Raw genomic sequence first — 16,148 nt, 5'->3', positions numbered from 1 at the left:
CTAGAACAATTGTTTACATTGTCATAGGCAGCAATAATTTGAAAATGGGATTTTCTCAAAGACTTATTGCAAGACTTAAAAGTCTACTCAATACAATTTACCAAACAACTGTTTAACAGATTACTTTACATTCTGCTTGTTCAAAGCAGTGAGAAAGATAAAGGTTACAGGGAAGTGAACGAATGGAAACAGAAACCAAAAGCTTACAGAACCCAACCACCTTCTGGTTTACATGGAATATTCTTCTAATGTAAACACAGTTGTGGTCTCTTCCTACTAGGTGTAGCGTGGTGTAGTGTTAATAAACCCTGGAAAGGCTGAGGGTATAAAAACCTGCCAGTATTAATGGAGGTTTCTGGAAGATGAGCAATCTCAACGTTTGAAATGTTGAATAAAAATCTTTGTGTTTTTCAGAATAATTTACTGTATTTTTGAATTTTGGTGTATTTCTTTTTACTGAGGGCAGAATTCATACTCTCCTCTTACCAAGACAACCATGCAGTCAGACTGATGCATAAGTCAACACATATTTCCAAATGCTTTCTCATAAAAAAATGCAGTAGTTGGAACTGAAATATTAATTCTCAGTGAAAAGCCTCAGTGCAAGTTAAATGGACAAACTGCAAAAAATAACTAAACAGGATACTCAGTGTTCTAAAGATTTTACCTTTCAATAATTTTAGGCATGTCACAAAAATTCAGATACTCCAGAACAGAAAAACAATGCCACCTATATCCTTCATGGACAGAATGAATGCAGTAGCTAGTTTGTGCATTGTAAAAAAAAATATCCTCCATTTTAAATATCATTTTAATCAGCTGTTTAAGTCATATTACTGTAAGATGGTCCATGCAAATTAGTATAATATGACTTGAATGAAAAGCCCTTTATTAAGGGCCTTATAACATTTCTATTGCAAACAACTGTTTTCAAAAGATCATTTTATTTAAGACTGCACACTGCTTTTTTTTTTTGTATCCTGTCACTGACAACTTAATACCACAATGTTCAAAAGTTACAAAACACTATTGCATTAGGAAAGTTTCCATGAAAGCTGTGACTACTTAGTTGTATTTACTGAGATGCTTTTGGAGCTTACAAGTTCTGTTTCAGTGAGATCTTGTGGCTGAGAGTTCTTTCAGTGTGATTAAATGCACATAGAATTATTTGCAATAGTTGTGAAGGTAAATGAAGCTCTGTAATCACGTCTAAAGCAATGAACAGTCCAGTAATGGGCAGTAATTCTGAACCCTGCAGGCAAAATGGAAACATATACTATACCTATTCACGATAGAAACAGTCTACAAATTTCTGTACCCATCATCATCATCTAAGCAAATCTCTCTATATAATAAAAAAAAGAGAAGGAGGAATAGATTTTCATTAAATTAATTCCTTCAGAATAATTCTAAGTAAGGACTAGCATTGAAAACCCAGAGAAAGGTAACTTAGCTGTTAAAGTGCAAATACTTGTTCTTATTTCTTCCAGAAAATTGTGATAGAGCCTCACCACATCGACTTCAGTATTGTCTGTAGGCAGTTTCCTCTCTTTAGGCAAAGGAGCATCAATGAAGTTCTAAGCTCTCACATTCTATCAAGTTAATAATTCCAGCAAGTATTTCTAAACTAAAAAGTACTTCAGGTGGCCAAGAAGGCCAATAGTATCCTGGCTTGCATAACAAGCAGTGTAGCCAGCAGGTCTAGGGAAGTGATCATCCCCCTGTAACCAGCTCTGGTGAGGCTGCACCTTGAGTACTGTGTTCAGTTTTGGGCCCCTTGCTAGGAGAAGGGCAATGTAGAGACGGGCAATGTAGCTGGTGAGGGGTCTGGAGAACAAGTCTTATGAGGAGCAGCTAGGGGAGCTGAGCTTGTTCAGCCTGGAAAAGAGGCGGCTCAGGGGCGACCTTATCGCTCTCTACGGGTACCTTAAAGGAGGCTGTAGTGAGGTGGGGGTTGGCCTGTTCTCCCACGTGCCTGGTGACAGGACGAGGGGGCATGGGCTAAAGTTGCACCAGGGGAGTTTTAGGTTGGATGTTAGAAAGAACTTCTTTACCGAAAGGGTTGTTAGGCATTGGAATGGGCTGCCAGGGAAGTGGTGGAGTCACCATCCCTGGAGGTCTTTAAAAGACGTTTAGATGTAGAGCTTAGGGATATGGTTTAGTGGGGACTGTTAGTGTTAGGTCAGAGTTTGGACTAGGTGATCTTGGAGGTCTCTTCCAACTTAGACAATTCTGTGATTCTGTGAAAAGTACCGTTCTCTTCTTCCAAATAATCATGCGATCTCCCAGCAACACCAGTGCAGAACTGAAGTACTCCAAATCAAATTTTACTTCATGAGCCCTAGAAGTTCCAACAGATCTAAACCTCTTTTTCCATAAAGATCAAGGATGAAATATCATGATCTATATCTACTGGCCTGATGGAATTTTTAAGCTCTGATGAAATCAGCCATATTTTCTTTCAACATAAAGAGTTTACAAACATTATGAATAGTTATGTGAGTCTGTTTGGTACTAACATTAAATGCAATACCTGAGGTCAAGCTATAGGGATACAACTTCAGTTTTTAACTTTACTATTTAAGGCTCCATTTCTCAAAAACACATAAACCAATTAAAATTTGAATTTTCAAATGTCTATGAACCATATAGAGACAACTCCTGGCAAAAAGGCCATTTTACTTATATGAAAAATGGAACACTAATGAAAAATGGGAACACTGTATGTTTAACAGTGAAGTCATCACCACTGTCTGCAGTGTAACTCACTAATTTATTGATTGGTACTTCCTGTTTAAAGCTGTTAATTGTGTCAGTCGAATAAAATGGCAGACTCAAAATCACTACGCTGGGAATTCATCCTTTGCAGAACACATTTTTACAGCCAAAAGAATGCGTAAGTATTTTTGGTGAAAAACAACATTTGTCTCTTTGAGCAATGGGACAGAGCACATACAAATTGACTACAGAGAACAGTCAGCCAAAAACTTTGCAATACAGTATCAACAGAAGAGCATGACCCAATTCTGTCAACATGTTTCAACTTACTATGTAATTAGAAATAAGACAATAATATAAAGCCCTAATGCTTGAAAAATCTGAGTAAAAGGAAAACCTCTTGTATGGTAGAATGGAGATAAATAATTTTCTGATTTCCAAAGGATTACAAAACTTAAGCTGCTTCCAGCACTATGTATTAATCAAGCAAAAAGATCACTTTTTGTCTTTTGTGGTGATTTACACTAAGAATTGCACCTCCTGTTTAACTTAGTAAAGATAGGTTATATTGACTGCAATTCCATCATTGATTGTTCCTTCCATTTACTAAGTTGAGAAATGCTAAAACCACTATCAATCACCACTACCAGGCATAGGCATGCACAGCTCCCCTACCTCAGTATTCACAAGTGCAGTAAGAGAAGGTCCACCTCTATTCACCTAACCTTCAGAATTGTGTCTGTGTAAATTAATAGAAGAGGACTGAAAAGGTTATAGCAACAAAACTGAACTACTTATAAGCACAGACCAGTGAGTTGTCTTATGCTACAGATACAGTAATACCCTGCTGTCTTTGGTGGCAAAGAACAGGGACTCTTGAAGGTCTTAGGGAAGCTGATGGCCAAAATCTGAAGTTACAAGCAAAGGCACATGACCAGCACTACAAATCTCCTCAGAAGCCCGCACACATGCTCCAGAGGGTATCCAAAGACAGTTCTGACACGTGTTTGCAGTGATTTTTAAGATGATATCTGATTTCTAATTAAACAGAGTTAGTATGGACCCTTCTATTTTACTCCAACACGTATGCTTTTAGCAAAGGACCAAAGTGACGGTACAGATAAAAGCATGTTTGCACGTTACATGGAGTTTCACTTGTGCTGCTGAGCAATGCTGGTACAGCATCAGGACTTCCTCTAATCCCCCCCCCAGAGCCAGCAGGCTAGGGGTGGGCAAAAAGTGAGGAGGGGACATCACTGGGGCCGCTGATCTAAACCAATGAAAGGGATATTCCATACCGTATGATGTCACGCCCAGCAATAAAAGGTGGGAAGGGAGAGGGAGAACAGGGAGGCTTTCATTAGGTAAGCATGTAACTTCCTGTGCAACCATTATGCATTTTGAGGCCTTGCTTCCCAAGACATGGGCAAGCTTTGCTTGCTGATGCGAAGTAGAGAATAATTTTCTCCTTTTGCATCTGTTCAACCTTTACTACTTTTTTTCCCCCTAATATTATTAGTCTTTAATTAATTAAACCATCTTTATCTCAACCCATGAGCCTTTTTTCAGCAAAATTTTCCCCCTTGGTGTTTTGAGGAGGGGGAGTAAGAGTATTGTAGTGTTTAACTAGCCTTCAGTATGAAAGCACCACAAGTGTTTATACCCACTTGCTAGTTCTATTAATAATGTGCAAGAAATGGAGTTGGTCTACAATACAGTGAAAGCTTTTGGTAAATCATGGTGTTATGTCAGTAACTGTTTCCTCACTCCTACAGGAACTGGAAATTTGAAACTCTAATTCAGAGGATCTCCTTTCTTCAGATCTTAGAAGCCCTCAAAAACAGAGGAGATGGGGAGGGCGGAAGCCTCTAGAAATTTTACAATGCGGGTCCACAGCAGTAAGTCCATGTTTGCCAACAAACATACTTCGCTTTCTCCAAAAAGTTATCCCTCACAAGATCATAAAGCAAAATCTAGAACAACCTATTTTTTACGCAGTACAACATCTGAGTGAAACAAAAACACAAGAAGTTAAATTCTCTTACATTGTAGATACTAGGCATATGTTGATTTCTTGATTTTTGTTGAATTCTCTTACGATTCTCATCCTATCTTCTGATTTTGTATTTCCATCAAGTCTTCGGTAATCTAGCCCAGACGCCATACAGTACTGCTCCAGCACATCTAGCAGCTGGGGGGGAGAGGAGGAAAGGGGAAGAAAAAAGATCAAGTACTCATTGGTATCTTTTCAATTACATGTAATCACTAGCGCCTTCTTTCTTGAATATTTCCTATAGACAAAGGAACAAAAATTAGAGCAAATCTTCCACATTTTGGTATCAGAGCCCTTGACTTTCTATAGCTGTGATTCTACAGCACTCTAAGGCGATTAATATTGGTCTGCTAGGGTCTCATACTTCCACTCTGTCTGTCTGTCCCACCTCTACATGATGCTGAGTCAGTTCACCTCAATAAGCTGATAAGCAACTTAAAACAGTTTCCTACCATCTTAGCAAGTTAACGTGACTTTAGGTATGGTAAATGAGCACCAGAGCCAACAAAGAGAAACAAGCTGGTATGCAGTCAGAGTTTAGAGGCATGGAGTAGAAGAAATTGCAGTAACCAGCAGACTTGTCCTGAGCACTGAACCACAGCTTAAATCACCTAAACATTAACTTGCAATCTTCCTTACAGCCACAAAGTGATTAAATATTTAAGACTCTGAATTGTCATTCAGTATTATAATGCTTTTTTTTTTTAGTGCTATCATTACAAACGTTTAAAGAAACCAATGTTATATATTGCACCACTTCAAGAAACTCAATATTTCCTGACAAGAAAATTATAGAGCAAGTCTCTAAAAGCAAAGTGCAAATACCACTCTAGCTCCAATTAAACAGCCTTAAGCTTAAAACAACTGGTTTGGTGTTTCAGTCTCAAAGCTGAAATTTGAGTACTGCTGATGGTCAAAAGCCAGCAAAAGAGGAAATTTAAATACTTTGCAGAGTATTTACACATAGAGTAGTAACACAACAGTTGTATGATACTTCAGTCGTAATTTGCAGTGATGCTGCTCTAACTCAAGATGCACCAACTGAATTCAGTATTACAAATATACCTCAAGTACTAAAACAAATCTAAAAAGCTGTAAGGAAGTAAACGGAGGCTTATGTCTATTTTGCAATCAGTATTTTTATCATGAGATAACATAAGGTTTCAACATGCTTCTGGAGTATTGTCTGCTGTCCTTCTCTATCATCATTTCACACAGCACAGAGGAAAAAAAAAAAAAAAAAAACAAAGGCAGTTGAATACTGTTTATGTCCTTACTGCTTTACACATCAGAACTTGCTGCTGTGGTTAATAGAGAAAAATCATAAGAAACTCACCTTTGTGGAAAAGGAGAAAAGAAGAACTTTGTCCTTGTTTTTTCTAAAGTGATTTAAGAGCTGCTGAAGAACCTACAAATGAACCACAGAACACAAGTGAAGAGATTTCATCTACAGGTCATCTCAGATGCACTCAGTTGTGTTTTCAGACTTTAAACATGCTACACTAATTGTTTGCAAAGCCAAACAGCAGCATAACAAAATTAGTTTTGTTAGTTTTTTAAAACTAACATAACAAAAATGTCAAAGGTAACAGATGCTGAATGTATTCATTTTCCAGTAAGTATCTCCATGGTAATCATACCATTAACAGGTATATTCAGAAGCTATTTGTATCAGTGCATAGGCTGCAACAAAACGTTACTTATCTCACGCTAGGTCAGGTCGCAAATTCTTGCTTTTAACAAATGTGCAGAATTCCCCTGAAAACAGGAAGGCCTGTTTAAGTTTTCTGCACTACATCTAAGTTCAGAACTTCTTGGAACTTGTCTTCTTAAAATAAGCAGTGAGACATATGCCCCTCCCCGCTCCCACTCTTGTCTGTTGCTCTGTTTACAGTAGGATCCAGCTTCCCAGACTATGCACAGACATTGAAATGCCAATAATCCGCCCACACACAATGTTCTTCTGGTGGGGAAGCAAATAATCTAGAGCCGTGTGTATAATAGTGATACTGTTATTTTCAAAAGAAGCATGTCCACATCTGGCAATGGCAGCTCCAGAGTACTGCGTAGAAGCAATACACGAAGGGGAAAGAGGAATTTTTTACACCATGTCTGTAGTTTTCTCCCACTGGGCAATAAATATTTAAAAACTTGTGTTTTGTTTTCTTCTCCCACTGATAAATACTTACACTTTTAATTCACTCTAATTTCACTAGAAGCCTAACAAATCTTTGACAAGCAAATAATGAGGAGTGTTTATATTAATTTTACAGTTCTGGACAATATCTAAAATATAAGACAGCCATTCTACACCATTTATAAACCCATTTGTATATAATAGCCAGAAAGTTACAAGTGAAAACAATGTAGAACAAGATGTTTTACAATTAAACCAGGCAAAAATAAAAATATAAAACTGGATTTATTTTATTAGGAAAAAGAATCACATCAGGTAATTTAGCAAGAGTTAAGTGACTTACTTTTGCATTGTTTAGTTAAATTAAAAAAAACAACACACAGTGACATGCTTTTAAAGCAGAAGGAATTTGGTTACTGTAGTTCTGTTATTATCAGAATAAAATATAGCTCAAATAATTTCCTATGGGAGAACATAAAAACAAATCCACCCAGTTTGTTTAAATAAATTGGATCAATGTCACGTCCATGGGGATTTTAGCTATTCTAGATCATAAAGAACACTGAAAAGTAATGAATGATTTTACACCGAAGAGAAATAAATTCTATGCTTGCACATCAAAGTATTATTCTGAAATCTGGTAGCTTGAAAAAGTAAATAATTGTTCATGAAAAATAATAACTGATTGTTCCAAAACAAAAGTATTTTTGTATGAGTCCATGTAAATTTACATCACTACATATTGTGAGTTGTTTGACTACGATGAAATTTTGCCAATCATATCTGAGAATTCTTACATATACATGTCCATACTAAATTACAGGATTTTTAAGCCTTCAAAACAACGTGTACTTGGGTTACATTTATATTCAATAGTGGAAGTCACTGTTATTTGCAAAGTACTCCCCACAGACTTCCGTATTCCTACTAAAATAATGACAATACGTTAAATAGAAGTAACTACATAGGATTAATTTAAGGGTTTTATGTTAAGAACAGTATTCCAAAACTCCACAAATGGATGCCTGTGGAAATATATATGTGTATCCTTAAAAAAGTGCCATTTCAACTGCTCAGACATTTAATAGCCCTTCACACTTGAAAAATATATCACCTATCTCAGACAGGATTTTAGCAAAACTATAGAAATTATCAGACAAGATAGCCTTGAGGATTACTGCAGGCTTTAAAATTATTTCTCCTTTAATTTATGTTACTTCTTTTTCCAAACAGCTTTTGTATGGAGGCAGAAACTGTAATTTGCAATCTTTGCTTTTCAGAAGTAAAAGTGTAATTTGTCCTTATGGTCTGTAGTTCCAAACTTTTTTTTTTTTTCACTTCATGATGGAAAAGTAGTGGTTTCCAAACTAGGCAGCACACCCCTTTTACTTCCATTCTCATATATTCAGCTACTTCAGCTTAAGTATCTAGGCATGAAATTTACCTCTGCAAAACAGTTACAGCTACTTTGCTAGCAGTTGTAACTGTTTTGAACTTCATTGAAGAATCCATGCCTTTTTCCTTTCCTCTCTGGAATAAATTTAAAGTAAGTGCCACAAACTTTTCCTGTGCAAATATGCTCAACTGCAAAAGATGAATCACCTGTGCCAAAATTTCCGGGAAGTACGTACTAAATTTTAATTAAAAGAACTAAATAATACCTACTATGTCTATGCTACCAGATGAAAGTTATGATAACATTTCAATTAATTTCTAAAATGTATCTATAGAACAGAAAATTAGAGCTACTACAGTGGCACAAGGCTATTAAAGACGTTTTCTGTAATTAGTAAATATTCTATTTCTCAATAAGCATGTTAAAAACATATAAGGTAGTTTTCAAGCTCTAATATCTGATGACCCTCCTTTCTGCACTTCCTGACGGTAAGAGGTCCTTCTAAATGAAAGAGGTCCTCAAAATGAGTCTGCTCAGAGAATCTAAAAAAAATAATCTCAAACAGCTTCCGCTTAAAAAAAAAAAAAAATCAGAACAGAAAACAAGTTAGACAGTCTTGTCTCAGAAAACAAACCTCTACTGCAATCAGCAGCAGTATTTGGGCCCTTCAGTACAAGAAGGACATCGCGGCCCTGAAGCATGTCCAGAGAAGGGCTACGAAGCTGGTGAAGGGTCTGCAACACTAGTCCTGTGAGGAGCAGCTGAGGGAACTGGGGGTGTTTAGTCTGGAGAAGAGGAGGCTCAGGGGAGACCTCATTGCTCTCTACAAATAACTGAAAGGAAGTTGTCAGAACCTGGGGGTCAGCCTCTTCTTGCAGATACCTAGTGACAGGACTAGACGGAATGGTCTCAAGTTGTGCCAGGGGAGATTCAGGTTGGAAATTAGGAGACATTTCTTCTCAGAAAGAGCAGTCAGGCATTGGAATGGGTTGCCCAGGGAAGTGGTGGAGTCACTGTCCCTTGGTTGTTTACCCCCAGTACCAGATACACATGGACCAATTTTTGGCAGTACAATTATTCTGAAGTAAAATTCAATGGTCTCAAAAAACGTTGTTTTTCAAAAATGGCTACTTGGCCCACAACATAAAACTTCTCTTTCCAGGCACAGAGATACCATCACATTCTTCAGAATATTCAGACATATTTCCTGAATTAATGCATAGTAATTCTAAAAAATTCTATACAGTTTGCAATACACCAAAACAGGTACTACAGATTTCCAATTGAAGCATCACATAGACGAAACCAGAGGTCATCAACAACGCAAAGCCATACTATAAATCTACTGGGCTGTCATAAATGCAGCACTTGAAAATTCATAAAGTAAAAAACAAAATAAACATGCAAGAACCCCTTGTAATAATAGATCAAAAGATCTTACATCAGCGTAACTTCAGTGCCTGGTAAAATTATGGAGAAGATTGTTCTGGGAGTTACTGAAACACACCTAAAGTATAACACTGTCATTGGTCAGAGCCAACATGGGTTCACTAGGGGAAGTTATATGTATGTCTAACAAATTTAATTTCTATGACAAGATCACTCAGCTAGTTGACCAAAGGAAGTCAATGTAATCTTTCTGGATTTCAGTTTGGCTTTTGATACTGTCTGTCCTCTGAGAGACAAAATGGACATCCTTCTGGACAAAATGACCAGAATGCTGTTAGATAAAAGCATAATAAAATGGGTGAACAATTGGCTCATGGGTCAGACCCAGAGTTCTTGTAAATAGGGTCACATCAGGCTGGCAACCTGTCACTAGTGGGGTTCCCCAGGGCTCTATTTTAGGACCAGTCCCTTCAATGTTTTCATAAGGGTTTCGATAAAGGACCTGAAGGTGTTTTGAGCAAGTTCACAGGCAATATCAAATTGGGTGGACTCTGTCGAGGGCCTGAGGCCTTGCAGAGAGATCTGGACAAATTTGAGAGCTGGGCTATCACCAATAATATGAAGTTTAGCAAGAGCAAGTGCTAGATGTGTTTGCTGGAAGTGCTTGCACCTGGCAAGGGGCAACCTTGGGTGTATGTACAGGCTGGGGGATGAGAGGCTGGAGAGCAGTCCCACAGAAAGGGATCTGGGGGTTTTGGTCAACAGCAAGCTGAACATCAGGCAGCAGTGTGCCCTGGCGTGCAGGAAGGCCAACCACACCCTGGGGTGCATCAGGCACGGCACTGTTACCTTGTCAGGGACATGACTGTCCTGCTCTACTCCGCACTGGTATGGCCTCACCTTGAGGTACTGTGTTCAGTCTTGGGTGCCACAATTCAAGCCAGACACAGAAACAGGCTCTTCACTGAGAGGGTGGTTGGGCACTTGAACAGGCTCCCCAGGTGAGTGGTCATGGCACTGAGCTTTCTGGAGTTCAAGAAACATTTGGACAATGCTCTCAGACACATGGTCTGATTTTTTTTTTTTTTTTTTGGGGGGGGTGATCCTTTGGAGACCCAGGAATTGGACTCGACAATCCTTTGGGTCCCATTGAACTCTGATAATTCTATGATACAATAATTATAGTTTCTTATGGTGGAGGAAAGAAAGGTCCACATTGCTTTGCATTTTTGCCTACTACTAATACAATGTCTACAACTAGTACAAAAAGTCTAAGCTGACTTTTTTTTTTTTTTTTAAGATCATAGAGTAATAAAATGATCTGTGAAAAACACTTCAAAACATTTTCTTACTTTTCCACAGCATTTTATATTGCACTTACCTCTCATCTACCAAAACCACTGAAAAAACATTTTTCAAAATAAATGTTTCGAAAGCAAAAGACAGCTTTAAAAACCTAGTTTTCCATAAATACTTAATATACACTGTACTTTTTAAAAATTTAACTTCTCCATACTAAGACCCTCCTTATGAACTTTTTTTTTCTCCCACATTTACCTACAGTCTGTTTACCTCAAAATATATGAAGATTGATCTGTACGGACTGATCACATGCTAAAAGGTCAAAAATGAAATAAAAAGCATAATATAGTAGGTGAGGAAAGTCTTTAGTGAGACATCCCAACAGTATCAAGCCAACAACGAAGTTAACTTTCATGAGATAATTAACTGTATATTGTCGGATACAGGCCTCTCTCATGTATATAGTAACAGAAAAAGATGTTGCTTGCATAACAAGAAATCAAAACAGTGATCGTAATCATCACTGCTAACAAATGCGACTTTGTTTCTGCCTCCCTCCAGCCCCAGTGAGCAGTTATAAACATCCTGGTTTATAAAGAAAGCAAATATACAGCATACCTCACTCTGAACAGCTTTTTATTCACTATTTATTGTTGTCTCAGAAATACTCCTAAACCAGGTATACTTTTCTTTTTAATTAACTACATTAAACATCTTTTTCAGTTATTCATCCTGTTCCCCTCTATAACCAACCAGGAAAACTCACAGCTCCTGAAATGAGGTGTTTCACAGGTTTACACTTAAGATGTTTATTTTGATCATCTTTAGGCTGGATCCTATGAGCTTCATTCAATGCCCCAAGGATTAGAAAAGACAATAAATACTCAGTACATCTTCACTAGCTCCACGCCACTCATGATTGTGTAGAACTCTATAATTTGAAATTTTTTCCAGGTTGAAGAGTCCCAGCCCACTTGGTTCCTTCCACCCATTAGCACTGACCACCTTTGTAACCCTCCTCTGAACCTTTTCAAGGTCTAACACATTTTTTGAGAGAAGGGACTGAGCCAAAATACTAAAGGAGGCACAAGTCACTCAATTCATAATAATTTACTTTTGCTCTATTTCCCTTTCCTAAGTATTCCTGACTGGCACCAAGTTGTTGGTTTCATAGAACCATCTGTCATAACCCCAGATTCTCATTCTTGAGTGTCAGGGTCAATTCAGTGCCCATCACTAAATATGCAAAGCAAGTATTTTAGGATATCAGTCTTAGCATCACAAATTACTCTTTTCCAGTCTTTATATGATGCAATCCTGATCCAAAACAAGTCATCTCTGCAGTACCACCACCACCACAAAAAGAATAAGTAAGATAAAAAAACCATTAAGTGTATATTTTATTACACCCATACACTGAGACAGATCTATTATTATCAATACTTATTTTTCCTCTAAAGAAAAGGTTTACCTTCATTTTTCCACTGTACTTTGGATCAGAAATTGTTTCAAAGGCTGCATCTTTGCTTAACTGCACAAAATCTGGAAAACTGGAAAAGACCTCGCTGCACACCCGTTTGATATGTGCTTCCTGAAAGAAAAGCAGGAAGTTTGAACAGGCATTAAAAGTCACAGCTGCACTAGCTAACAGTAAGCCATGAAAGGAGTCAAAGAGGCTGAAACAATCTGCTGAAGCAACTCTACCAGAAAGAATTATGTATTTTTATTCAGTTTGGTACAGAAGTATTGGATCACTCATCTCCTGTGTGTTTTGGTTTGCTTCATTTAAAAAAGACAGAAGATCCTATGTGAAAGGAAACAATCCAGTTGCTAGAATAAGAGATGGTGAAGATTTCTTCTCTGGGGCAGAGACTGCAACAGGACTCGGCTTAAAGAACTCTTCACTTGGTGTTTGCATGACCCAATAGTTCTGTACCAGAACTTCTCCTGTATCTGTTACTGTAATTGGATTTCTACAGTCCCACTGATATAAAAGAACACAGTATGGGAACTGCAACTAAACTTGTCAAAAGCCAAATAAAACTCTATTGCTAAAATTTGGATAGATCACACATGTTACATCTCTGTTTCCAGAGGAGCGGAAAACATCTAATCTGTCAACTAAGAATCACTATGAAATGTTTTCACAGCAAGAACTACATATGCAACACACAAAAAACACGTGTGTATTAACTACATATGTCTCTGGGCACTAACAGTAACACTTCCTAATAAACAAAACCTTTTTGATAGAACAAACTTGCCAAAATTTGCTAGGACTTTCTCATTTCCTTCCCTTTGTGGTTTCTGAGAGGAAGTGATAACATCCCTGATACCTTTGATCATTTTGGGATATTAAGGTGCACTAGAAGTATTTTTTAAAAACCTCTGTCTTTTGTGGTTACTTGCCATAGTAACAAGAGAAACTGATACTGTTCTCCCCTTGTTTTGCCAAAACATTTCTCATATTATTTACAGAAGATCATTTCTGAAAATAAAATTATAGAGAAAAATATAAATAAGCAATTAGAATGTGTTATTTGCACAAAGTAAACACTTATAATAGTAAACACTTTGTAAACATTTCTAATAATGCTATTTCTATTGCATTTATGACTCTTTCTCCAAGAGTTCTTCAATTTTAATATAGACCCTGTTTCCAGATAATCATCAACTATATCAACATTCCACTGTGTGCCATCTCTATCTACTAAATAATGGCTGGATTCTAAGTTACTGAATGGAAAGAGAATTTTGAAAAATATCTGAATTACATTTAGTTAAGATAGAGAAAGAAGACAGCAGAAATTTTTATTCAAAAGTTTTCACCCCATTTTCCACAAGTTCAACTGTTTAAAACTTCTGAAACTAACCTGTTGCTTGCTAGTGTTGTCTGTCTGCAGCAGTGCAGCATGATTTGCAACTTTCTGTAGGATTGTCAGATAGCTGAAGCGCAGTGACTTAATTGTTTCACCATAAGCATTCGCCTACAAGAAACAAACAAACAACAATGCTTGATGCAAACAAATACACTTGAAAATAAGAAAAGCTAAAATACCGTTCTAACAAGGTTCAATGTATTAGCAGTTCTGCATAGCACTAAAATTGATTCCAAACCGATGCATTCTGTATTTCTAAGAAAAATGCATTAAGTTTTTATTCCTAGCTTCATGGTCCTTTTAATAAAAAATGTCTTCTCAAAAAGAAAAAAAAAAGCCATGTTCATTCTTTGCTAACTACTTCAGATAGCATGATATCTGCAGAAATTAATATAACCAAGAATTCCTTGTTAGGCAAAAAACCAGTAACCTTACAACTGATGTAAATGCAAATCAAAGTAGAGTTGTTTGAATGACTTCTTACCCTACAACTGCTAATTTTACTGCAAAAATTTATAAGGTTTCACAAACAACTAAAGTAACATAATTCAAACAACTTGAAATGTTCTACAATGCAGCAGCAACAGCAGCAGGTATTTTTCTGATTATGGTTGGCTGTTTTGACCAATACTAGTTTTCCTTTCCCTGATCAGGTTACTAAATTTCATTGTTAACTTTGGAATAAGTCAGTCTGTAAGACCTCTCAAGTATTCCCAGACTTGCCTAATGCCCTCTGTGAATCACATTCTACAGCATTTTACATTTTTCTATAAAACATCACACTAAACAAGAGCTTGCAAAGAGCTAATGGCACTATTCATGGCAACTTAAATGGGCTGACATTGTTTTTAAATCAAGATGCAGAAGACTAAATAAACTACATTAGTGGAATGGGAAACAAACAAAAAAAAACCACCAATGCTTGAGAACCTAAATAGGCCAGAAGTTAAACAGGGAAAAGCAAGTGTGAGATATATACTTCTATGTGTTTAAAATACTTCCTTAACCTAAGTCTACTAAGAGATACAGAGAAAAACACAAAGCTGGATTAATCAACGTTAAAGAAGAAGGAAGGAATCTGCAGAGCTGTTCCTAGTGAACAACATTCTGCTTGCGTTGTAAGGTTTGTCACAGTTCTCCCTTCAGTAAGGTAAATAAAAGCACATGTATAGTGGCAAAGAAAGACATGATCTAACTGTAGTCATGACACAGCCAAAACCCAGACAATCTGCTGTGTCCAGGTTGTCTCTAATTTGTATCTTTCTGCACTGACCAGTTAAGGTGCATGGTAGCAACATACTTTACACATAATGAACATCCCAATGTATTACCCTTTCCAACATAAACTGTATCACAGACATACTTAATACAACTTTACTATACAAGTTGTATACAACTTTATTAAAGTTGTATTAACCAAATTTACTGTATTAATAATGACTACCTGCAGGGCAGCTAACTGCTTATTAAGGCAGCTAGCAAAGCCTTAACTTTGCTAACTCCAATGCCCTAACTCCAATGTTTCTAGTCAGATATCCCAAACTAATGGCCAGACAGCCACTTCAATCTGCTCACCTTCAGCAGGGAACCTATTGAGAAAATCCATCTACTACTCAAGTATGCAAGTCTTATGTTCTAAAATTCAGACAATGTAAATTCTTACTTTGTAACAACAGTTCTTCCTTTTACGGCCGCTGTTGCAGTTACAGGGCTCTCCTGCTCTTAATACTAAGCTTACATCCTCTGTCTCCAGCACAGCCTGGTATATTGCTTTCTGGAATTCTGTCAGGGAACAGTACACCATCTGCCAAAGAGAAAACCCCAAAAATACTATTATGAGCAGCAAACAATAAAAGCAAAGAGCATTGCATCAAGAATGCTCTGGAACTAGAGTAGAAAACAGTAATATATTTGCCCAAATAGTTACAGGAATTTATTCTACCCCAAACGAACAAACAAAAAATCTGCATTTTTACACAAAAGTAGTATGAAACGGTATCCAAAACATACATAAAGTTGTTTCATCCCTTCCCAAAATTCTACAAAGAATACAAATGTCAAGCTACAATAACTTGCAGTTAGGTTTCTATAAACCTTTCAGTAGGGCTTTTGTGGAAGGACAGGAGGAGGGAAGAGTGAGAGAGAGAAATGCGTAATTGTAATTAAGGATTCCCCTGTGCTTTGCCAGTTGCTTAATTTGCCCTTTCCTCTTCTTAGGCACTAGCTGTTTGTAGGGCAACACCACAGGCAGCACAAACAGAATAAGCACTGAGA

At 37.2% G+C, this 16,148-nt stretch overlaps 1 protein-coding gene across 4 annotated transcripts in view; it reads right to left on the bottom strand.

The window, feature by feature from the left end:
• Positions 1-16,148, bottom strand: part of ERCC6L2 (ERCC excision repair 6 like 2) — a 53,333-nt gene that overhangs the window by 23,655 nt on the left and 13,530 nt on the right. For 3 of the 4 annotated variants that reach the window (XM_032205430.1, XM_032205433.1, XM_032205431.1), the window contains 5 exons: positions 15,538-15,678; positions 13,869-13,982; positions 12,467-12,586; positions 6,108-6,179; positions 4,764-4,909 (listed from right to left, as the gene is read on the bottom strand). In XM_032205430.1, coding sequence (XP_032061321.1) covers positions 4,764-4,909; positions 6,108-6,179; positions 12,467-12,586; positions 13,869-13,982; positions 15,538-15,678 — 593 coding nt within the window. Of the gene's footprint in view, positions 1-4,763; positions 4,933-6,107; positions 6,180-12,466; positions 12,587-13,868; positions 13,983-15,537; positions 15,679-16,148 lie in introns of those variants that run through there. The other variant, XM_032205432.1, reaches the window with a different exon arrangement.

The sequence above is a fragment of the Aythya fuligula genome, chromosome Z (assembly GCF_009819795.1).
Source record: "Aythya fuligula isolate bAytFul2 chromosome Z, bAytFul2.pri, whole genome shotgun sequence".
NCBI lineage: Eukaryota > Metazoa > Chordata > Aves > Anseriformes > Anatidae > Aythya > Aythya fuligula.
This window is presented reverse-complemented; position numbering and strand designations above follow the sequence as displayed.